The sequence below is a fragment of the Syngnathus leptorhynchus genome, chromosome 13, assembly GCF_054491065.1.
Source record: "Syngnathus leptorhynchus isolate UIUO chromosome 13, UIUO_Slep, whole genome shotgun sequence".
In the NCBI taxonomy this organism is placed as follows: Eukaryota; Metazoa; Chordata; class Actinopteri; order Syngnathiformes; family Syngnathidae; genus Syngnathus; species Syngnathus leptorhynchus.
Genome location: NC_141207.1, coordinates 7,502,590 through 7,527,704, shown reverse-complemented (window position 1 = coordinate 7,527,704; position 25,115 = coordinate 7,502,590). Strand labels below are relative to the sequence as shown.

At 44.4% G+C, this 25,115-nt stretch overlaps 1 protein-coding gene and 1 long non-coding RNA gene across 2 annotated transcripts; one reads left to right on the top strand and one right to left on the bottom strand.

The window, feature by feature from the left end:
• Positions 1–686: 686 nt before the first annotated feature.
• Positions 687–6,086, bottom strand: LOC147047285 (diencephalon/mesencephalon homeobox protein 1-B-like). The gene is made up of 5 exons (XM_085928130.1): positions 5,952–6,086; positions 3,086–3,242; positions 2,815–2,993; positions 2,311–2,746; positions 687–2,227 (listed from the first exon to the last, which is right to left on the bottom strand). Exons 1-5 carry the CDS (start codon positions 5,988–5,990, stop codon positions 1,809–1,811), a joined length of 1,230 nt encoding a protein of 409 aa, XP_085784256.1. The 5' UTR covers positions 5,991–6,086; the 3' UTR covers positions 687–1,808.
• LOC147047284 (uncharacterized) lies at positions 5,929–23,296 on the top strand. The gene is made up of 4 exons (XR_015067967.1): positions 5,929–6,242; positions 8,022–8,174; positions 10,094–10,216; positions 22,276–23,296. It is a non-coding gene; the product is annotated as an uncharacterized LOC147047284 (long non-coding RNA).
• Positions 23,297–25,115: the final 1,819 nt, after the last annotated feature.

Genomic DNA, 25,115 nt, shown 5'->3' with positions numbered 1-25,115 from the left:
CATACACGGACTGGAAAAATGTTTGTATTAATTTAATATGATTTCATAGAAGAAAATATTTTGTAAATTTAGGTCAGCAGAAAAGCCCTTGTTGGTTTCTCGTGGTGTGAAAAGAAAAAAGACAGGTGTGTGAACTCTGCTGACTGTATGAACTCTTTCCCTTCTATTTTATCTTCTTCTATTCTTACTTAATCCATCGATATCCCAACCCAAGGTAATCTTCTTATGGCAAAAGCGTTTGGTTTCGGTGCACAGCCAAACCTCAGCTGGCAGCGTGGGGCGGGGTGGGGGGGCTTGGTGTGACACCCCCGCGTCATTCAGGATTAGCTCTCCCGCGGCGGCAGAACAAGCGACGGGTTCTCCCCCGTGCGCCACGTCGGGAAACCTCGGTGTCGAGGATGCGAGGGACGGCCGTGTGGCGGAATTCATTTGCGCCGTGTGTCTGTGTCGTAGAAGGGGTCAAAGGTCGTGAATACGTGTGAGGGGATTTTATTGGCAAAACTGCTCAAATTGTTATTATATAAAAAGTTTTTTTGTAGATTAAATTCTTCTGAAATACTGTTTAAAAAAACTTTGTTGTTAAAAACAACTTATAAGTGAAATAGGCAAACACATTTTCATCTCTCAGGCTTGATTTATTTCTTCACATTTCACAGATAAATTATTATTTTTTTTTAAACAATTGAAAGATACACATCTTAAATGTACACAGGTCATTTACAAAGATTTGGACTGCTCTAATTTAATCCCGCTATTGTTTGTTTTTAAAACGACAAGTTGTTGAATTTTGACTGCTTTTCTGTTGTCATTGTGTTTTATAATTTTGGTGGACTTTCTTACTTGGTTATTTTTCTATTTGCAGTTAGCTCAAAATGATCAGACAACGCATATTACCAGATTTAGGATTATAACGCACATTTTTTTTTTTTTTTTAGCTTTAAGCGCATACATTCATTGCTTCACTTTTTTAGCATTTTTTTTCCCTATCCTGTTATTCACCGAAAACTCACCTATTTGTGTTTTTTGTGAGCCACAAGATGGCACCAAAGCCCTGTCTAAATAAGAAAATAGTCGAGTACATGGTACACCTTGACTGAGAGACAAACTTTGTAAGCCACAGGGCTAAATTTAGCCTGGGTTGTTACGGAGAGTCTTTGTTGCATGTACATAGATTATAGAGACCGATTTGAATTTTGCAAATGTTTTTTTTTTGTTGACGGCAACGGTCCACCTGTCAACTTTAATGCGATGTTTGCATGCGTTCCTCTGGCTAATAAGAATGTTATTCATTCTGTGTGTACAGCAGCAAAAGTGGAATGGGAAAGCATAGAGTACAGCGCACCCCGACTTATTTGCCGTTCAGTTTTTCTGATTTAGCCGATTTGGCGATATTTTTTTTTCTTCTTCTTTTTGCGATACTATGCTCAGTTGTTTTTTTTCCAGGAAATTATCGCCTATACCCAATCATTTTGGTGCTAAGGAACTTAGTACAGTATACTGAAGTGAGTTGAGTTTCATTAGCTTTACCACCCTCTTGTGGCATCTTTAGGCAATTACAAACATATTTTGTGGGGTTTTGCTATTCGCAGCAGGATAGCGGGAATTCAGTGCACTGCAGTCCAGTGGATCCCTCTTTTTTTTTTTTTTTAGGTTCCTCTGGCAGAAGCCTTGAAAAAGAACATGGCCAGTTGGAAAGTTCAAATCGAGGTGGCCTCTGTAGTTGTTGCGGTTGAATGAGGAAAACGCAGGTGGAGCCAAAGTTCCCGAGCCCGGATCGAAGGGCGAACACGCTTGGCATGGCAGCGCCTTCAGTTGGGGAGCGTGTCCAATCCCAGCGAGGCCGCATGCTGCTTGGCTCTCAGCCGCAGGTTCTCGATACTGGTGGTCTTGCTATTGAGGCTTCCCGGAAGGCCGCCCGAGGCCCCCGGCAGCAGGGGGCTGTTCCACACCTGCTGGGCTTGAGACAGCGTCTGGTAGTAAGACTGGCAGGGCAGCGAACCCAGCGGGGCCGGCATGTTGACATTCATGCCCAAGTAGGGCAGCGAGGACGGCGCGCTCATGTCGAAGGACGGGTAGTGCACCAGGTTGTTGGTGGCCGCCATGTGCTGGCGGAACTGCTCCTGCAACCGGAAGAGGCTGAGCGGCGACGATGCGTACGAGTTGCTTTGGACCGGGCCGCTCGACATGCTGCTGGAGGACGGCAGGGTGGGCGAGCTCAGGGCGGAGTCTGGGAGAGGATTTGGGATATTATCTTTTGACATTCCCACAACAAGAACCAAAAATACAGTATCTTCAAGACGTTATTCCTACCTGATGTCGGGCTGAGTTGCTTGTAGGAGGGCGAGCTGCCACCGGGCTGCATCTCCCCATGCCCTTGCGCCTCCTCCCTATTCCTCCCCCTCGCCTCCCCTCTCACTCTGTCCTCCTCTGCGTACGAGTTGTCCTCCGCCGCTGACTCGCCATCGGACGGCTCGGGGGAGGTGACGTTCACCTCCACGCTCGTCTCGCCGGGCTCTTGAGACCTCGCCGCCGCCCCCGCCGGCCTGTCCGACTCGGACTGGCAGGATGAGGCGGAGGAGGGAGGAGGCGGGGTAGCCCGGGCGTCGACGGGGGGCGTGACCTCGGTCTTGGTGTCCTCGGCGGCGGCCTCGGTGGTTCCTGACGTCTCTTTCTGCTTCTGGAGCTGCTCCTTCTGTAGGCTGCGCTGCTTCTTGCGAAACTTGGCCCGCCGGTTCTTGAACCACACCTGAAGATGAGATACGTTTTTCTTGTCACAATTTAAAACGGACTAATGGTATTTTGTCAGCGTTTTACCTGCACACGGGCCTCGGGCAGGTTGGTGCACATGGCCAGACGCTCCCGCATGACTACGTCCGGGTAGTGTGTCTTCTGGAAGGTCTTCTCCAAAGCTTCCAGTTGCTGGGCGGTGAAGGCCGTCCTGCTGCGCCGCTGTTTTCGGTGCTGCGAGCCGTAACGGGCCTCCAGGATGATGTCTTGAAATGTACAGCCGTTGAGAAGGAAAAAATAAGCCATACGTCTGAGGCGTCCCGATGGCGACGCCCCGTGACCCGCGGCTGATGCTTACCAGCCAGTCTTTCGGCCAAAGTCAGGGCGTGCACCGAGGGCCGGTAGTCGGGGGCGTGCTGGGCCTGTTGCGCCGCCTGCTGGTGGAGGTTATACATGGCGCTGAGGGAGTTCATGGCGTGCAGGGAGTAGCCGTTGACCCCGTAGTGCTGCATGACCTGGAGAAAGCCACTAATTAATTCTGACAACTTTACTGAGCCAAAGTGCATAGACATTGAAAAAAATGATAGCATATTTTCAAAGTAAATACGACTTTTACTTATGAATTGTCTGCCATCTAGTGGAATAGCATTTGCCTGTCACTATACGTCACTGGCATAGATACTGCAGATGAGCAATATACATTATTTATAAATAGTCATATTTAGTAGATGTTCTCTACGTGGCGTGCCCCAAAAAAATCTTATGTATTTTTATTTGTTGTGCTGTGTGTGTTGTGGTTTACAATTGGCACCAATAGATTGTAAATTAATAATTCTCCAGAACCCTATGGGTACATTTAAATCAAAATTTCTCACATTAAATTTCGTTATTATAGTTTCAGAAAGTGTGCTTGTGATGCAGTGGACAAATAAATCAAATAATCATACTTATACTCATTACTACTGCTACAATATAGTTCAGACAACTGCACACAACCAAAAAATATTTTTACATTATGAGGAAGTTTAGTAATATATTTCGTGCTAGCTAGTATATAGTTCCAGTTAGTTTACTGAATACAATTTGTCACACAATGTAAATACAAAGAATTATAGGCAGGTCTACAATGACACTCTTATAAATCAAGATGCATTTATAGATAATATTTGTATTTTCATTATACTAAACATCAAATATCTTATTAAAATTTCAGCCTTATGCAATTTGTTCACTGAAAAATTTGCAATTAAACTTTTTATATAAATGTTTTATATCAGGTTTTAAAATAATTATCTTGATGATGATGATGATGCTTCTTTGCCATCGTCAATTTATTATGCGGTATAAAGTCGTCTTAATAATTTTGCAGGAATTAATTGTCACCTTACGGCAACAGTTTTTTTTTTTACTATGTAGTTTTTTTTTCTAGTCATTTAAAAAATCCATTCGGACAGTGACAACTTTTTTTGGGGTTATTTCGACCAATTTCTACCATTCACAATCTCAATATTTATTTCTAAAGCTGACATTGCTTTGTTTTTGTTTTTTTTGCTGTGTGACAATATAACCCGTTTTTTCTTTCTTTCTTCTTTTTCTTTAATTCTCGGGTCCTTCGTGTTATAGTCCAAACGCCTGCAGGCTGACTGACACATTTGCGTGGGGTCCCCGTGGACTCCTGTCTAATGTGGGTGCAAATAGGTTTGAACTGTACCGGGCTATTAATTTATCATCTGGCTGACACATGAAAGGTCGACCAGAATGCGCGTGCGTGAGAGCGTGCGCGCGAGCGTCTGTACGTGTGTGTAAGATCAAATCTCCTTATAAAATAACATAATTTCGCCTCCATCAACCCGAGGCAGTATTCCTGTAATCTGTAGCGTTGTAAAATGCAATAGAGAAGATTAAAAAAAAAAACATTGTCGTCTTTCAACAGTGGCTCCAGGCTGTGATTTAACCCTCATTATGCTAATTGCCGTGGATTTATGAGTTACACAGCATTTAGCTTGAGGCGTGGAAATTGTATTGAAAACATTTTGGGGACAAAAAAAAACATTTATATTGGAGGGATTCAACCCGCGAGAAATAAACATGAAAAAACACGTGCACGCAATCTTTTTATCCAAATAGAAAAAACATACAAAAAAAGTATAATTTTAAAGTGTTAAGCAAAAAATACAGTTCACCTCGTAAGCAGTCTTTCATTCATTTTTGACAGGAAATAATAGGACAGAGTACATATACAAATACAGAACTGATTTCCTTTTGCCAAAAAAAAATAAATGTTATGAATCTGGAGAAATTTGCTTTTAACAGTTCAGTGTTGGCGGAGTTGGAATTAGTTGAGCGTTATGCAATCTTTCCCCCCTAAACGTTCAATTTCCAAACATTTATGTGGATTTTTGGGAACTGTTTTCCTAACCGAAATAAAAAAAAACAAGCAGCACAAAACTAAAATTGGAGTTTAAAACATTACAACAGATTTTTCTTTCAATGTTACCTCTTTCCTCGATGTGCTCTTCTAAAGTGAAATATCTCCACCGGCTAGTGATTGTTGTCCTCCTAAATCGTCTCTCCAAAAATCCTCATCTTTTCATGTTTCTGTTTAAAAAATATAATTTAAATGGTTCCCGTTTGACTTTGTGCGTATCCCGAAAACATCTTGGTTGGTTCCGGAAAAGTGAAGAGGATGCTTGTGGCGTCCATCTCTTGGCCCTTTTAAAATTCCAGTGGGCGCTCTGACGTCAACACAGTGTCAGCCAATCACATTCCTCTCCTCCAACTCGCAACCCCTCCCCTTAAGTTTTCCATCGGTACTTTACGTACTGCCAATTTCCATTCTTAATTTTCGTTGTAGTTTGTTTTATTTGGAACGTGATTATTTTATTCAGTACTATATTAGTAAGAATTGATCGTCACATATTTTTAACTCTATTTAAATATGCACGTTGTAAAAATTAGCAGCCACAATTTCATGGCAGCGTCTCCTAACTCAGAATCACGTATTTATTTATTTTGTATTTATTACCATTACTATTATTTTATCCAATATTATTGTTTAATTACGTTTTTAATTTGTGCAAAAGAAAAAATGTGCCTCTAAGCTGCAATGATCTGCAGAAATTAATTAAAAGATTGATCATTAGTGACAAAATTGCTTTAAATGGTTGAATTAATTACGTTTTTGTTTTTTTTCCATGTTTAACGACTGTTCGCCGGAAAGTCACCTGATTAGGAAACTCCGGCTGCCCGGTTCCTGCTTGCATTTACCCGCGGTCAGGCCCCCCAAGGGATTTATTTTGGGGGGTTCAGGATTTGGGAGACAAGACGCCATCTCACTTACACCCTCCCTTAAAAATGTCTTGAAATGACTGCTGCTAAGAGGATTAAAACAATAATGCCCCGCTCCTCTTCAAGGTTTTTTTTTTCCTCAAAAGATTTCTTCTTCGTGAGGAAAAAAGCGTTTAGGTTTTGGAATTAAGGGCACCGAAAAGAAGAAGACGAGGTAGCCTTTTAATGTAAGTAAAGCTTGCATATTTTGTGGAGTGTGAGACAAAAAAAAAAAAAGTGGGGGGGGCGAGAGGGAGGCTGTCGCAAAATGCCAAACTTCACTGGAGATGTTTGGAACACATTTGCAGTCGTGCAGCGTGGGAAACAAAGCAACTATTGACATTATTGTATTTCCACCCCATGCAACAGATGGTTTATCCGTGCATGTAGGCCTATTTATTGTATCAGTAAAAGACAACACGCCAAATTTGTTTCAAATGTTTAGATTTTTTTTTCTTTTTGTTCCAAAACTTGCAGACTTGCACTGCCTTTTGGTCTAAAGAGGAAAGGACAATCGGATTAACTTTGAAAGCCAATAGAAATAGGACTACTGCATGTGGGCAAACAATTTATAAAGCAATTAAAAGGAATTGCTTCAAATCTAACTTTAAATATATACACTGCGATTTTTTCCCCCACATATCATATTATTTCATGAACTTTATGGGATTTAAATAAAAAAATCAAAAGTACTCTCACAGGAAAATCTAACATGGAAAAATCTCATGTACTATTTAATTTTGCCCCCCCCCCCTCTTCTATAGTTATATGTAGAATAGAATGATATAAATATTTAGTCTGGAACATACATATCCTCACTCGATATCACACAGATGGAGACAGAAATGTTTCTCAATACACTTGATGAGATTTTGAACTCAGAAAAACAAGTCAAGAAACCGTTTCTCCTCTTTTGATTGATTTATTCAAAGTTGCAGCTTATTGGCTTTCAACCATTTTGTGCTTCTGATGCTGTTGCTGCGTCGGAAGTTTTTCCCCTCTCCTTTTGCAAACGTGGCCGTTCATTGTGCTCACCTTCAGGCTGCTAACTTTCCTAAAGCGGGAATTCATCTGAGATTTGCGTGGATTTTCCGGGCGCTCTCATTGTTCTGTGCGCCGGGCCTGCATTCAGCTCCCACTTTTAAGCTCCTCTCCAGATCTAACTCATCGCCTTTCCTCTCCATCATCCTCTTCCCGCCTGCAAACTTTATCCCTGCATCAGGACTCGAGGCGGCTCAGCTTGGGCGATTTATGAACCTCGTTGGGTTTTTAATCAGGTTTTAGAACGTCGGCGTGTTTGTCATTTCACTCCTCCAGTGGCCACTGCACAGCCTTGTGCGTCAAGTCGAGGAGAAAGTTGACGCCTTCAGCCTTCAGAGCCCATTAACTTGTATCATTAAGCTTTCTTGAACTTCATGAATATATTAGCCAGCGCGCGTGCTCGCTGTCAAGGTTAGCCCGCACGCGCGCTCATTTGGGTGAAATTAATCATTTTGATGTATGGCTTGGAATGGAACGCTTCCAAGGGACTTCTGTGACTGGAGTAACAAAGCGAGCTGCCATTAGCGAGCCTCCGACTTGCGACTCGGGTTGGCGGGGAGCGACCTTCTGCTCCGGGAAGAGTGCGGCGAATGACAATGCCACGCAGGCCTCACGTGCTGAACGCTAGCTGACAATTCCTCAATTAGGACAAAAAAATGGACAAATCCACTATTGAGGTCAATTTGATGCAACTTTCTGCATTCATTTCACCCAACTTTCTGGTAAAAAAACTGAAAATTGTGCAAGTTTTCCTCCCCCACATTAAAATGTTTTTATTCCTTCCAAATTGTTCGACTCTGCCTTGAGTAAAATTTGTGTCACCCTGGCCACCCCACAGAAAAATGTTTACTCCGCCCCTGGAAGTATACCTGATTTTTTTCTAAATGAAATGGTTCACTGTGGAAAGTTTTTCTGTTTCAAGACAGGTATCGGACATGCTGACGCTTTCGGATCAAAGCAGCTCCAGAACATCCTGTGAAGGTGACCGCGAGTTTTCCTCCCGACGTGATCCTGCGGAGGCAACCCGAGGCCGCTCTCCCCGACGCCTCTCGCAGACGTTGACATATCGAGGTTGGCAGGTTTGTTTCCTCCCTCTTTCTCAGAGCCGCGTTTTCCTTGTGCCCCTCGGGCTGCGGCCCAGCACAAGGGTTCCTATTGTCGGGCCCTAATCCAGAGGCTACACAGCTTTAGCAACATGGTGGGATAAAAGCCCATCAAACCACTACTTTACGGGGGAAAATCTTTCCTAATCCCTCGCTTTATGGAAACAAAAGGAGAGAAACAAGAGGAGAGAAAGAAATTGTGCAGGCGCAGGGCAAGAGCGGGAGCTAAGATGCAAAGAAGTAGTTTCTCTGGAGAAGCTAACCATTTTTGACAGGCTTTCACTAAAGGATTGACACAAAACGGACACCGGGATTCCAAAAAAGGGCCATTGGGGCTCTCTCTTTATGCTCAAATTGAGCTTTAAGATCCTCGGCGGGATATGTTGAAATTAGCCAGATTAAATTCCACAACCGTATGACGACTTGGCAGGGGGCACCTGTCAGATTTGGACATCGTTGATGATGTCAACGACGGGAGCTTGAACTTTGGCTGGGTGGGGGAAAGTCTCTGACCGTGACCTAAAAAAAAGTTCCCGGGTCAGGAAGGATTGAGCCGGTTCCATGTGTGGGAATTCCCCCAAAAGATGCTGAATGGCAGCGACAAACCCTAAATCCGTCTGTACCAGCTCTAGGACGCGTCGGCCATTGTTTGAGCGGACCTCCCGCGTACGCGCGCGCCATCTCGCTTGCACGTACGGCGGACAAATCCCCGTGACCCCGTTTCACTGCCAATTCCAATTTGCGTCTCGGACCTTCCCAATGCCGAGCGCCGCGTTGCGCAAATGACCCGGTTCGGCACTCCATTTTCTAAATGCGCCACTGGAGGATCATTTGAGGAGGTCTGCGGAGATTGAGAACGGCTCGCTTTGTTCCGGTTCCACAAGTCCATAAACTAGCATGGCTCCGAGGCTCTCGGGCGACGGTGATAATTTACAATAGCTGCCACCACACTTTCCTCACAGGACTTCTGGATTTTAAAATTCAATATATGGGCACAAATACTGGAATGCCGTTTTCCCACCTCGCACCTCCTTACACGCTGCCCTGATACCCCCTGGAAGGGGGTAATTAAGAGATAACAGACTAGGGACGCTCATGAGGGAATGAGTGATTAGTGATTCATTACATGAGCTTAGAAGGGGCAAAAAGGAGGAAGTGGTCTGTGGGGGGGGGGGGGGGGGGGGGGGGGGGGGGGGGGTTGACGGTGCTCCTGGAGAAATTGCCAATGGATTTGTCTTGGGGTAATTAACCATCACCCAGGGGAAGACTGGGGATCAACCCAAAATGGCGTCCACACATGACCACTCTCTCGGCACTCTCTCGCCCCCTGTTGGTCAATTGCTATCGTATTGCCCTCTAAGAACAACGTGCACGGCACACACAATGGCTCCCATCCACTATTTGACTCCCGGTGATCCTATAAAGTCCATATTCCCGTCTTCCTAGTCCTCCCAAAGCCAGGCTCCCATCCCGGGGTAATCCTCTCTGGTCCTCATGAGCCGCACAAAGCGGCGCACTCTTACACGGAGAAGTTGGGTTTTCTCCATCTGTTTTTATCTGATTTGGAAGCACTTAGAAACAGCTCCGAGTCTTTACGCTATTCAAACAGGCGATAGTGCGAGCTAGCTCTCGACATCTGTCTTTTGTGGTCAAATCTGCGCTAAAGCATCTGCGGGTCATGTGGATTGCGACATTTAGAGAATTGAAGCTCATCTGTGCAGCTTAAGCGCAGTCTTGTCTTCATCGCAATAATGGCCGCTGCTATATTTAAGTTAGCAAGTACATACGCTCCTTTTGTAAGCTTTATTACTGCCTGGTGTTGTTTGGGGGAAATGAGCATCAGGGATTGTTTTTATTGTTGCTTTATAATCTGGTTTTAAAACCGTGCTCTACAGAAAAGCTTTCTTAGAAAAGCTTTGGCTGATCTCCAAAGAAGAGACGCAGCCGCCAGTAGGCCCACGGAGCGAATGGTCGCCGCCTGCAAGGGAAAAAAAAAAAGTGAAACAACCAACTGGCAGGTATGTCAGACCCCATGGGGCCAATAATTGTAACAATTATTTCTAGTTCTGTTTAACCTGTTCAAAATTGGATGATCTCTGCTTTAACGTGGTTATAATATAATGGAATGAATCTGCACACAAACATTTTCGATTTGCAAATATAGTACCACTGATTCTGAAGGAACCGGGCAGATTCGATTCGATTCAATTCGATTTGATTCAATTAGATTGAATTAGGTAAAATCATATTCGAATCAATTACAAATTGCAACTATACTGTCTTATTCTCGTTGCGCGAAAAGAATCGAAGCTCTGTTGGTTTTTGTTTTGCTTTCCAAGCAAGTGGGATACATGTGGACATAATAGACTTGCTATTATTAGTATATTCGAGTCATGACTATGAATGAGATGAATTAGCTGCGCTAACACACGAGGGAGTGTCACGGAAGTTGATGACAGTGCAGTAAAAAGACGCTTGGGGACTTCTCACTCATTCACTCACTCACTCCCGTCACTGACATGATAAAGTGGCCGCATTCACTTTGTGTGTGTGTGTGTCAGAGCCGTCCCGTCCCGTCAGATGGTTATGAATAATGTATTGATAGTCAGCAAGCCCCCTCTGGTATAGTCCTCACAATCCCGCCCGCCATGTGCGTCACTTGTGTTTAGTCTACCCAGCTGGCGGAGGTCGCACACGCACGCACACATTTTCAGTCAGTCCCCGGAGAGCCGCGTGTGTCCATGTTCTCTTTTCATTCATCAATCGCTGGCCCAAAGTGTTTAACACCAACAATGAGGCTTTTAAGAGGCCCCTCACGACGTGGCGGCAGTGCTGATAATTACCCAAACATGAAGTTGTCACTCTCCTACTCAGCATCTGCCCCCCCCCCCCCCCCCCCCCCCCCACTCTCTCTTTTTTTTTTTTTTTTTTTCCTCCTATGTTTTTTTTTTTAAATGTATGCCGAGGCAAGCGTGACACAGAGATGGACAGTAATTGGTGAGATTGATTTTTAAAAGCATGTTCATTCGGCCCCTTCCTTTGTGCGGAGGGAGCGTTTTCATTAAGCCTGATAAATGCTTCAGTGTGTTTCCTGTCACACTCACTATATTTAATGTCCTCATCGTTTTCTTTATGTTATATCAAAAGATACATTCACTCAATTAATCGTTATTATATCCAGTCAGCAACCCTCATCTTAATTCCACATTAATTGAATGTGTAAGAATTAGGCGATGCATCATAATTTTTTGGAGTCAAGTTGCATTTCAGGGATCTCAAATGAAAAAATTGTTTTAATTAGTTTCGCTGACCTATGTGGCTAGACGTTTACCACAGATGGCTCCATTAAAAAAACAAAAAAAACAAACAGGAAGTCGGCCATTTTGATTCGAAGCTAGCCAAGCTAACAGACCAACCCGACATGAGATTTTGTGAGGCTAATTGTCTTCTATGGAAGTTAAGCTATTTTAAACTAAAAAGTTCAAAACGTAACGCTCCGAGGTTTTTATTAGCGGCAAACAGCGCCACGAATACAAACCCGCCAAGCGCAATGGCATCGCCTGGAAACTCATGAAGCTAATCCATGATATTGATCAGTGCGTTTCCTATGGGCCCCTGTAATCCATCAAGCTAACAATGTGGGATAGGCCTAATTTATATCATCTGAAAGGTGTAATCAAAGATGAATGAGCCCCAGCGTGATAGAAATGTGCGCTGGGTCATAATTTCTGTGAGTAATGATAGAAGAGCAGAGAGAGAAAACAACAAGTCCAAACAACATCCAAACTTCTCAAAAAGGCCAGTTATTCAATTCAGAATTTTTATTAAAACAAAAACAAAAATGGCCATTGAATTAAACGTATACCTGAGGCGCCGCATGAAAAGCAGCCAATGTCTTAATCTTACACCAAAACACGCATGTTCGTCGAATTAGCGACACAAAAGCTAGCACCGTGTAACATGTTGACCCCGGAGCCAGGAAAACGGCGGCGCAGCGAGGGAGTGTGTGTAAATATAAGCGTAAATATATATGAACGTTTCCCCCACTTAAGAAGTGCAACCCTTTAAATAAGGCCAAGAATAATCTGTTTCCCTCGCGGCGGCCGATCCGGCGGAGGGATTTGCGGAAACATTCGCCAGTTTGACACAGATCTACATAATCATTTTAAGTTCCTCGCCGCTCCTTCCAATGATTCTGCTGCTGTCACTTTAGATACCGCTAAAACTGATTTGGGCGCCCTAATCTCCCGCTATTTCTTAGACTGGAAAAATCTCTAATATTATAAGGAGATTATTTCATTTATAATTGATTGAGTGCATTTGCCAGAGTGCCACTTCAAAGTTGGCTGAATTAAACACGCCGTTAAGACGCCCCGCCCGGCCCGGCGCCGGGCGCGGCCACCCGGTCCTGGGGTGGTGGGACTGCATGTGCGGATGTTGTGTGTGATTATGGAGAATTCTTAAAGTGGACTCGAGGTGGCAGTTTAGCAGCAGGCAGATGGATTTAAATGTGGATAATATTGATACCACGCTTGGTGATGATATTGATGGATGCCAGTGCAATGAGGTGGAGAGTCAGGTTTTTTTTTTTCCTGTGGGCTCATTTAATGATAGATGAAATGCATTAATGGATTGTTTACTTATTTACACGTTATTGAGTCGATTTTCATCTGCTGTTTTGGGAAAAAAATATTCTTATTATTATTATTATTACCTGATGTAATGAATCTCATTTTTGAAGGCCTGAACATAAATTAAAATTTGCACACACATCAGGCCTGGAGGAAAAAAATATTTTAGTCATACACAACTTTGGCTTCCTTGGTTTAATTGATTTATGTTTGCTTCCTTGTTGCCTAGCAACGCTGATAATCAATTATTGGTGATTTCAGCAAGTCTGGTATGGGACTTTTTGCGAGTTCAGTTCCCGTCTGCACAGCCCTCAGCGAGCGTCAAAAGACTGAGAATTAATTTCCGAATGGGGTGAAATCAAAACTCGATTCACAAATGGACCCTAATGAGTGGCTTCCTCTGGCGCTGCTATTTGTCTGAGGTTGAGAGGGGGGGGGCGGCGTAAGAGGGATCAAGCGATGCCCAATTTCCCAAATTGAAAAAGTCAAAAGCCAACGTGGATCAGCCGCGTATTCATTATCCCCACAGCCGTCTTAATTGGAATTCAATTTAGCCGACGCTCTCGGCTAAATTGGCTCCGCTTGATGGGACCTAAAGTACATTTGAGCGGCCTTAGCTACACTTGTCACATGATCAAATGGGGACAATACGACGTATGGGGGAAAGGGTTTCGTTGGCTTCTATATTTTTTGTGCCCCCTTTAAAAACAACCCCCATCCTCTCTCGCTCTCCATATTTTTGCTTTCATGTCATTTAGAGAAATGGTTAATAAGGCAGAGCGTTAAGAGGATTGCGATGTGCTCGGGCTATAGCTGCCGGACAGGGGGAGGGGGTGTCACAGCATCTAAGGCACTGGGATATAGTATGGGGTGGAGGGGTGGGGGGGGGCATTGACTGGTTACAATACTGGGCTGACTGTCAAAACTCATTTAGTCAGAACTAAGCACTCCAATAGGCCATATCGTCTTCTATGGTCTTGAAAGACTCACTATCTCTCTCTGCATTAATAAAGACCCTTAAAGAAGTGGACCAATGAGGGAGATCCAAGACAGATGAGGAATCTCGGGAAGGTTTTTAGGGTACATTGGTAGAAAGAGCTTATGAAGAAGAAAAGGCTTTCAGAGAATATTCAAGTCTCGTACAGGTGGACTTCTATCTTATCTTCTAGATGTGTCCTCAAGCAAATGTGAGGATGGACAAAGGTTCAGTTTTTACGGTCCTCCCTTCTTTATCCTTCTTGTATAAATTGAGTATGAAATAGAGCGGTTCTCCATTTGTCGCAGATAAAATGTGTCTTTCCTTTCAGTCAGCGACAAACGAACACCGTAACTCCTAAAGGCACCATGTCCCAGGGTTTTGTGAGGCCTGTTTGCTTTGCACACGTCGTGTTTTCTTGGGACTCCTTGGGCACTCTTAAGTCCTTTTCAGGGAGTTTACCAAGGCCCGTAGAAAGCCTTGGCTATGTTTGCTTTGGGGAATGGGTCCTCTGACAAACCGCTAAAGTAGCGTGTCGGCGCACGGGGCCCGAAGTACTTCTGCCGCCCCTTCCTTCACCGATAATCTGTCACACCACCTCCGGGATAAAACGCCGCAAAGATTTTGACACACTTCTGTCAGGGTTCACGCTTAGTTTCCTGCCAGTCAGACCTAGCAGAGGTGATGTTGTCATCTGGACACCTTTGCTAAGCTCAAAAAGGACTCAAGGCCTATTTCTTTGTAAACTGCGAAATGTTGCCATTTATTTTTTGGGGTGTCTTTGTTAGCCAGCATAAAGTTCTTTCAATAGGTGTCCATGTTGTCATGTCAGTCCGTCACGGGCCGTCACGCTCGAGGCGCCGCGGGAAGGCCCGAGGACGAGGTGGCGTATTTGGCGTGGCCTGTCGGAGGTTTAATTCCCGCGCTGGCGTCGGAGGCGTCGCCTCGCATATTCAGATTTGGGCCGGGCTGCCATGTGGGCTCGGAGATACTCTCCTCCTAACACCCCCCCCCCTTCCCCTACCCTCCCTCCTGCTCCATTCAGGGGCTTGTGAGGAGTCTCGGCATGGCGTTTAAAAAGGAGATTAAGTTTCCTGCAGAAAGCAAAGCTCCTTAAGGGGGTATCTGTGTGCCTCTCAGCCGCTTGGTCAGTCAGGGATGCGCTGGGGGGTGGGGGGGGGGTTTGTCTCGAAGCAGTAGACGGCAAGTTGGGGCGGGGGGGGGGGTTGACCTCACTCCCAACCTCTGGCAAGCCATCACCTGCACCGGCCAACAATGAACCACAACGATGTCATCACCTGGATGGCTGTTTATGGGTTTTTAAATGTTTTGGGGAACACCCACTTCATCCAACCTATGGAACGTGACTTTCGACTAAAACCTTTTCCGTACTTTGAATGATGAAAATCACCCGTTTGGATTAGGCCAGGAGTCATTTCGTGATATGAGATGTCTAAGCGTGCATTCAGATTGTAGATTTAAAAAAAAAAAAAAAAAGGAAAATATTACAAATGAATGGAATTGAAATCTACCCTTGAAAAAGCTTTAGTATGATCCTCTGAGCCAAAGTTGACCAAATGGAGAAGAGGGAAAAAAAACCCTTACGTGTTCTTTTAGTTGATTAGCAATACTGATGACGGGCTTGAATGAAAGAGCGGCCAAAAAAAAAAAAAAAAAAAAAGCCTTATCTGCTCTATTCAGCAGAGGCCTCGCCTGGGAAGCGCTGTCAGATCCTGCCAATAGCCATAATGGGCCCTAATTCCACATCAATGCAGCCTAAATGAAGTGTCACCAGAAGATTGATCTTCTCAGATGAAGGTTGTTCTTCTACCTCCTTTGCAAACACCCTCGGGTCCTCAGTGACGGGCCGAGCCGTTGCTACCTGGGCCTTCTGTGGGGATTCAACCAACTTAATCCACGTCGACATCGAAGAAAATGTGATATAAATAATTATAATAACAATTATCTGGAGCAGTTTATAATACAAATATTTATTTCAATAATATGGCAAATGTGTGTGCGCGATGGCACAGTTGACAAAAAAAAAAATCTGAAATATATTCAAATAAATCATTTTCCGCATTCTCGTGGCTAATGTTTGAAGGTTGTCTAATATTTGCTAGGCCGCTTTTGATGAAGGCGCGTCGGCTCGTCGTCTTGTGTTGTCTGACAGGTGCACGGGCGCCATAATGCCACCGGCTGGAGACTTTGCGGGGAGCTTAAACACGAGCAGTCCTCCTACCGTACACATCTAAACCCCCCATTTTGCTCCTTTGCGTGAGTAATTCTTGTCCACAGAAGTGGATTTTTACTCTCTGTCACTTTGAAAGCGCTACTTTCTCCTCTTTGCCGAGCATTAGGCTAATCGCTCGCTAATTCTTAACTTGTGCGAATATATCGGGTGGCGTTGCCTCAATGGTACTCGAGGCCATGTCATTCCAGCATTAACAAAATTATATTAATGCTATTTTAACCACTTCTATGTTATGTTATTGACAATACAAGATGCATTTTTATATATTGTATGGATTTAAATTGAACAGACATGATTGATTTTGATATCATTTGATGTTGAAGTCACATTGAGGCTATGCTACGAGGCTAACAGTAAAAAAACAGCAAACAGACTTTTTCCCGAGTTAATTGGAACTCGCCAGATAGCGTATATTTGTGTGTGTGTGTAAGCAAATACAAGCAGTGTTTACTCGTGAGCCAGCAGGCCCTCGGATGAGCTTCCCAGGAGAGGCGTCAGATTGCGCCAAGTTTGTCGCTGTCACTTTGATTAAGGCTAACACGGCGGCTTTTGGCGCATGTGGTCAGGTTAATGAAACTCAGTGAGAAGGCACTTCTCCCGTTTCCTTCCCCGCCGCCAAGCTGCGGGTGACGGGATGAGGTTCACCGATTCTCTCCAAACAACTTTCCGTCGTCGTAGGACAGTCTCCTAATATTGCGAGAACTAGTTTTTTTCCATTGGCAAAAGCAAGTGACGCCAGGCAGGTATTTTGGTTTTTAAATAAGGGGGCGTGGTCTTAGTGTCCGATATCTGCATCACAAATACAAATAGATTCATATAACAACAACAAAAAATCCCTCGCTTCGTCAAAAATAAATGAAAAACATCTTATGGACTTGTATAGCTGCCCGACAAGGTGCCTGACATAAAATACAACACGACTCCATTTTGTGGCATATAATTCTTTATTTTCATCGCAATCCAGATAGGCTTCACTGTAAAACTAAAAAAAAAAACGACTGCGGTTCATGTTGGCAGATTCCACCAATCAAAAGTCTCCACTTCATCCACCCATTCCCGTTCTTCTCCCGCATCTCACGAGGTTATCGAGACAGCGGCTCAAGTCCTTTCAAATGTTTCTCTTTGCTCCCTCTTTCTTTGCTGACACAGGAGCAGGCCAAAGTGGAGAATAAGTAACACAATTGGAGGGCATCCTGTCCCTTTAAGAGGGGTGGGGTGGATGGGGAGGGGAGAACCCTTCTAATCTTTACCTCTCCACTCAGGCCCTGGATTTATACATTTCCTGCAATCTCAAAGCCGTCTTGATTTTGAGAGAGTGTGAGAGAGAGGAAGTGTACAACTGGCAAGAGGTGCTACGAGGAGGTGGGGGTATGCGTGAGTTGAGGGTGGGATAGAGGGGTTTGTTTGTGCTGTCCTTTAGAAAAAGAGCTTACGGGTTGAGCAGAAGAAACGCGGGGAGCTAATGTGAAGATTTAGGACTTTCTCCGAGGCTTGGCCCCGTCTAAGCTCTGTTTGCTTGAGCCGTTTGTGGGGTCCTGCTCGCGCTAAACCCAGATTAATATTCCCCCCATATCCAAGCGGCCCAGACACCGGCACCCGGCCTCGCTGCCCCCTCCCCGCACGCACACACCTCACCCCCAACCCCTTCCCTGCGTGTCTTTTCTGGCCCGGCTCGTCTCCTTTTCCTAATCCAAGTCGGCCGCCTCTCATCTTGCTCTTTATCTGCTCTAAGTAAGCACCTTTCTCATGGTTGCTTTTCATAAAGGGGGGTTGGGGCGGAGTGTAAATATGTTTATACCTCCCCTTACCCCCCCCCCACACACTCCCCCCATCCTCCTCACTGACCTCTTTACGCTGTTATTATCTGAGCCAGATATTGCTTTTAGCAAGGCTTGTCTTAATACTTCAAATTTGTTTCCATAAGATGCAAAAAAAATCAATAATAAATAATATTATAGTAAATAATCAATAATATTGCATCCAATAAATGTATGATAATTTATTATGATTTAACTGTTGCTACTCGTATAAAAGTCGCTCATAAGAGTTGCACAAATGTCGCAAAGAATAACAAATGCATTTTGAGCAGAGAGAGGGAGAGAGGAAGGAGGGGGGGGTGAATTTGGCGTGCTAAACAGGCGGGCTAAACCCATTACCTAAGTGTTCTTTATCTTCCCATATGCTTTTGTTGTTTAATCAGCTTTGTATCTCTCCAAATCCTGGATTGAGATAACAAACAAATGGATGAGCTCAACTCGCAGAAAAAAAAAAAAAGCCTTTCTTCTGGCATCTTAGAAGCCATTCTCGGTGCCGCCTCACGGTCAGAGTACAAAAGACTTTTATTTCTTTCGGGGTTTTTTTGCTGTCGCCATTTTTGGCCCGGCTCATTGTGCCGCGCTCACCTAAAATCGCCCCTCGTGTCTCCCTCCGAGTACCCGGCGGACTCGACGGAAAAGGAGGGAGAAAAGGCCCGAGTCGACAGATTTGTACTCATTGGCGAGGAGTTCTTTTTTTTCGTCTTCTCCATAAGAAAAGGAGGATTCCGTTTCCAGATTAGCGTTGGCATTCAAAGCCGAGCGAGGAGCCAGCGAAGCTTCACTGCACTCCTTATCAGATTTATTTCTGATTTGGACTGATGCTTGCAGTTGCTTTGGGGGGTCACAGAGTTCACACACTTTATATATTAAAAAAAAACTAAACTTTAGGCCAAAATAGAACTTTATGGCAATTAAAATCAAAGGTTTTTTGTGGTGTGTTTAGGTTAGTATATTATGTAGTCTCAAAATTTATAACAGAAAAAATGTCCCCCTTTTTTTTTTTTTTTTTTTTTTTTTTAATTCAACAATATCCATATCAGCTCTCTTTGGGATGCCCTCTTATTTAGGCCTGCTAAAAGTAACACAAAAAATATTACCTCACTTCTTTTCCCGAGCTCCCAAAGTTCCATCTGAAGTGAGATGTTCACTTTCATTTGGGGGGGGAAAAAAAAAAAAAAAGACACACGGAAACAATCGTAAACGTACCCGAGATAGCGATGATGAGTGCGCTCCACCACCGTGTGCATCTCACAGTTGAATTCCCTCAGGGTAGAGTGGCTCATCGCTGTTGCCCTACACACACACACACACACACACACACGCACGCACACACACACACGCACACACACACACACACACGCACGCACACACACACATCGTGTGGTAATGCTGGAAGGGAAACAGCCCTCATTTATTATGGCCATGCCTCGTCTGGTCCCCTCGGTTCAGCGGGTGCGGCGTCAAAGCACGCCTTCCGCCGCCGATGTCACACAATTACCTCTTAAGTGCTCAAACAAATAGAGCGACCCGACGAGTGACATCAAATCAAAACTGTCACAGGTGATTGAGTCTAGTCATCAAGGCGGACCGCCCGCTACCTGTCAGAGGACCCTCGGTGTGATGACTGCTTTATAACCGAGCTCTAATAATAACCCCCCCGCTCCCTCCCTCCCTCCCTCCCTTCTCAACATCATATTGAAGTTGGGCATCAAGTTGCCCTCCTTCCCGCTCCCAAGATGGAGAAAAGCGCCCGGCAGATGGCTCGGGATGATGAGGAGAAAAACGATAGAAGGGAGATTGAAATTTTCCATCCTCCCTCAACTGTGGCCGTTCCCAGTTGACCAGCTTCTTGGAATGTGGGAGAAAGAGGAACTAGATATATAGTAGATAGGATTATAGATCTATAAAAAGTTCCCTTTTTGACCTATTATGGGTTATTTGTGACCCTACTAGCTAAGTTTGACATTCTGACTGGGACCCAAATGTCAGCTCCCCAAATGGCGCATCACCCAAAGGAACAACAAAAACATCAAGGAGATGCGGGGAGACATTAGCGATGATGATGATGATGATGTCGTCGTTGTCTGATGTAAATTGGAAAATGACACAGTCAACAGTCACGGATGGCTGGCTGGCTGGCTGGCTGGCTCGCCGCCGCCGCCGCTGCCTTGACACTGACAAATGGAATATTTCAGAGGACTTAATCAGAGGAAATGGGGTTTGGTCTTCAGGTGACACGCGTGCCGCTCCGGCGCTCGCGCAGAGAAAAGCGATTGCCTGTTTTGACACCGCCGCCGTCTGTCTCTCCCACCTTTTGCCTCTCACGCGACATGAGGACATCACCCATATTAGCAGTAGGAAATAGAAATGTGCAAATATTTCATTCCTGTACTTAAGAAGACTTTTCCGATAGTTCTTAAATGAAATGTCCAAATTTATTGCGTCATCCAAATTAAAATGTCTTTTTTTTTTTTTTTTTTTACCCCCACCTTTTAAGTCCCCCAAGATCAATTTGAATCGGACAATTCTAAATAATCAAATTGTTTTGATAAAAAAAAAATGCTATGTTCTATAAGCAAGTATGTGTACTTGGCTACTGACAAAAACTAAACTGAATCCTTTGTTGCAACTCCATCACGACGTGCGTCCGATTCTGATTAGCTGCCTGAAGTCCAGCAGCCCGGTATGAATCACGGCACGGGGGCCCGCTGCCCTGTCGCGCTAGCTGCAGATCAATGATAATTACCACCTTGACACGAGTACGCTTATTACTGAACAGGATCAGGGACCGGGGGCCCCGAAATGCACTGGCCTTAGGGTCCGATCGATAGTCGGGGAAAAATGGCTCTCCGGGGTTGGACTTTGGCGCCAAACAAGCCAGAACAGCCTCCACGCATGACAGCTTAGGTGGAGATATGCGTCCAAACGTTCGGTGCTCCATCTTGTCACGGAGCCTCGGGCCTTGAGATGTGTTAACAAGAAGTGAGTGATCAGGGCGACAATATAATGTCTTGCTTTATTAGAAAGAAAGAAAAAAAAAAGAGAGGGCCCCGGTAACGTGACCTGAGGTTTACCATCGAGCGCTGAGATTAAACGTTGCCGTGTACACACAAACAAGGCGGGAATAAGCACATCAATGAGGAGAAGTGATGCTGATCCGTCTATGGCAGGCCTCATCTTCTTTTCTCTTTGATTTTTTTTTTTTCCTGCAGATCCCTTGTTTTTTTTTCCCCCCCCTCTCCATTTTTTTTTTAATCCGGTCACACCTGTAATCGGGCTGTGCGACAGGAAACTTCAGAGAATCAATTAGTCGGCGCCTTATCCCGCAGCCAATACGATTCCTTTCGACTTGAGCCGCAAACTCCTTCTATCAGGAGTCATTCTGGCTGCCTAACACCCAGACTCCTCTCTCCTGAGCCCGGATACGTTTGACTCTAAGCTTCTAAAACGTTGACAACCCAAAGCGCCTTTCTCTCGCAGCCAGCCTCACCCCGGCCCTTTTTTCTCCTTTTCGGTTTTCCTCTTTAAGCGCCGCCGTCATCGCTAAATAATCATAGGGGGTGTCGTTTATGTTGTTTTGATGCCTTTTGGTGTTTCAGACGCAATTAAGTCAACAGTTTTGGGCAAAAAGATGGTGGAATGTGCATTTGAGAGAAGCCAGCGGGCCCTTTAGCATTGTGTGAGTGTGTGAGTGTGTGAGTGTGTGAGTGTGTATTTGTGTGTGTTTCTGTGTTTTTATTTTTTTGCACACCACCACACAATTTAACTGATTTTATAAATTTCACCCAAAAAGTGGGTCAGTCCCAATTCGACCCAATCTGGGTGTGGGGGGGGGGGGGGTTAGCCCTGTTTTTGGAGTGCCATGGGCTAATAGGAAAGTAGTAATTAGTGTCAAGGCAGTATGTGAAAGTTGTTGTGTTCATTTCTGCATTTCACTTGATGCTTTTTCTGATTCAAATATAACCAAAATAAAGTAAAACTAGTCACCTGCGACTTCTCAGAGAAAAGTTCAAATTTGACTAAGTCCAATTTCAGACATATAAAAGGAAGAGTTGTCCAATCAAATTCGACTTTGGTGGAGGTCAATACCTGATTTAAATTGGAGGTGTACACCACTCTGACCTCCCTAATCCGGATTCTCGGGGGCACACGTGAACACAAAACCTCTCCTCAGTGTTGTATACACACCACAAAGAAAAGCTTCTCCACTCTATCGAAGGTGTTGGATGATGGCTTCGGTGCGGCTTAAGCGACAGGTAAATTGCAGGTTAAGTGGAGAACACCGTCTCTTAACAAGAGACTCCGGGCTCCTCTAAATCCTCCTTAGTCTCTAATCTGAATACAAAAGAAAAGGGGCAGGGGATTAAATCTGACCTCTCAATGTTCTTGTTTGTTCCAGATTCCATTTGAGGAGGAGGCAGAGGAGGTCCGCTTTTGAATCATCACTTGGATTTTTAGATATACAGTAAAGGAGCCAGCCAGGAGCTCATATTCTTCCGTCCTCTTTTTTTTTTTTTTTTTCTTTGCGAAGGCAGACGCCGAGCAAACAAGCGCGCGGCTCCGGATGGAGCTTTGCACCAGACTTTGATACGTCTCTAATCTCCACTAAAGTGTCCCCACTGGTTTTAACGCCCGTACGCATTAGCCTATGTCTTAAAACTTAAGAGTTTATCGTTAGCAGCTAAATTTAGACGCCTTGACTTAAGACTCGGAATGTGTGTGAATATATACAGCATGCAAAATTACAAACCTTCCCGAGCGTAACAAAGGATGTGAACTGTGCTTTTGTTTTGAAATCAAATCACTCATTGGCTGCCTTGAAGGATAACTTGGAAGATACTTTGCTGTTAAAAGGAGGCCAACCATGCATCTTATTTTCTATTGTTTGTTTTTGCCCTTTTTTTTTTTTTTTGCTTATTATTTTTTATTTATTATTTTACTTATTATTTACACCACACACTTCTGCCATTTTGTTACCTGTGCTTTATTTTTAGTGCACCATCTCCTCTCCAGCCCCCCCTTGGAGAGTCCCCCTTTTCCGTCTTTATTCCGCAGCAACCCGCCTGTCAAAAAAAAAAAAAAAAAAAAAACGTCCCCGATGGGCTCGGCCGGTAAATTCCCCAACTTAAAACCCATTAGCGAGCTATCAGCCTGGCCATAATGCAGTCTAACCACCTCATTTACCTAAGTGTCAAGTGCTGTCAAGAACCACGGGCCTAGAGACGGACCTCGAGTGGGTCTGCTGGAGGCATCACTCACACACACACACACGCACACACACACACACACACACACACAGTCCTCATCAAAACCAGGAAAGGACGCTCGCATGTCACACTGGGGGTGAGAGACTTTTGGAATGAAAATGGCAAGTATTTCATTTACCATATCCACTCTATTAGCGGGAGCTATGCAGTCAATTGGGGGTGAAGGCGGGGGACATTTTGATAGGTAAGTGAGGTGTGGGGATGGGGGGGGGGGTCATGGAGAAGTGGCGGTCACAGCGTGGCTATTCCAAATCAATTGAAGGTGTTGTACATACAAACATTTTAATACTTATTGCAGAAACAGCACCAATTTTATTTATTTCTTTACTTTTTTTTGCCAATCTTTTTGAATGACCAAAATTGATAAAGACATTTACTCGCCTACATACTGTGTGTGAATGCACGTGTCCACAACCTGTCCTCGGATCCACCGGCGTACCTTTCTGTGAAAATGATATGGTAAATATGGAAAAGGGCCCCAAGGGCTCAAAAGGCCCGGCCCCCTCTTTAGGAGTGGATAATTGACTCCTTTTTCCTGCTTGATAATTCATTGCTTGCATATGCCAGCTAATACATCAGATGAAAAGTGCCCGGACCCTCATCTCCCTTGACACACACACACACACACACACACTCAACTACAGCGCTATGCATTAAATGACAAATGGGGCCACTTCTAGATCCATGAATGAATTATGTCTTCTAAATACCTTGAGCAGAGGCAACTGTCACTCTGCTAATCTGGGACAAAATATGACCAGCTCGGCGTTACAAAGGCCTGCTAGAGAATGAGGCGAGAAATGAACGCACATTAACACCAAACGTCTGATTCAGCGTCCCTGGGCATTTGCACATTTATCAAGAGATGGAAATATACCCCCCTTCTTGGTTTCTTCACACACACACACGTGTTTGCGGACGTCTGTCATTTTTAATGCGGACCCTGGTGTTGAAATAGATGAGGATTATTCCAGCAGGACAGAGATATCATTTGTTCTACAAGAGCCGAGTCAGCACTCACAACAGTCATTAGGGAATTAGAAAGCGAAGGCCTCTTTTCAAAAGTGTCAAATAATGAATAAGACAAGACATTAAATGCTCGCTCGCCAAAAAACGTGAGCGACGAGGCGGAAAGACAAACAGTCACCTGGTTTTGTTCGTTGCAGGGCGGTCCAAAAATACTTGACCCGCAAAGAGAAACGCTTGAAATCATTCATTTGATTTTTTTCACCCAGGGCGGTCAAATGCATGTTGGCCTTGCAATTGTTCTCCATTGGGATATTTTGCCAATGAAAATATTTTACCGGCGGGTAATACATTTTGTTATGCAGCTATTCAGTGCTGAAGGGCAAAATTTAAATTCCCTTGAAAATAGTGCCAGAGGCCCAAGAACTAAATAAACATAAAACCATGAGGCCTATGGACCCAGACGAGAAAAGATAGCTGTATTGAGGGTGTGTCACGATAGCACAACAGTTAAGGCTCTATCACATCAACCATTTTTATACCTTTGTGTCACGGGTTCAAATCCCGTTGAAGACTTTTCTATTTTTTTATTTGTTATTTCTTTTTTGCTTTTTTTTTGCAGCCAGTCGGAAATGGGGGTGAGGGTGGGTGTGGCACTTTTCACTTTCACTTAAGCGTTTTCCCAAATGCAGTGGCCTGTTATTAGGAACACCTGAATATGACGGTGTACCTAATGGAGTGACCAAGTGACGTCACGGATCCAACAGCCAATCAGAAAGTGGGGGTGAGGGGGGGTGTGGCACTTTTCACTTTCATTTAAACTTTGACCATGATTTTTCCCTAATAAAGTGGCCTGTGATTAGGTACACCTAAAAATGGCGGTGTACCTAATGGAGTGTCCGAGTGACGTCACGGATCCAACAGCCAATCAGAAAGTGGGGGTGAGGGCGGGTGTGGCACTTTTCACTTTCATTTAAACTTTGACCATGGTTTTTCCCTAATAAAG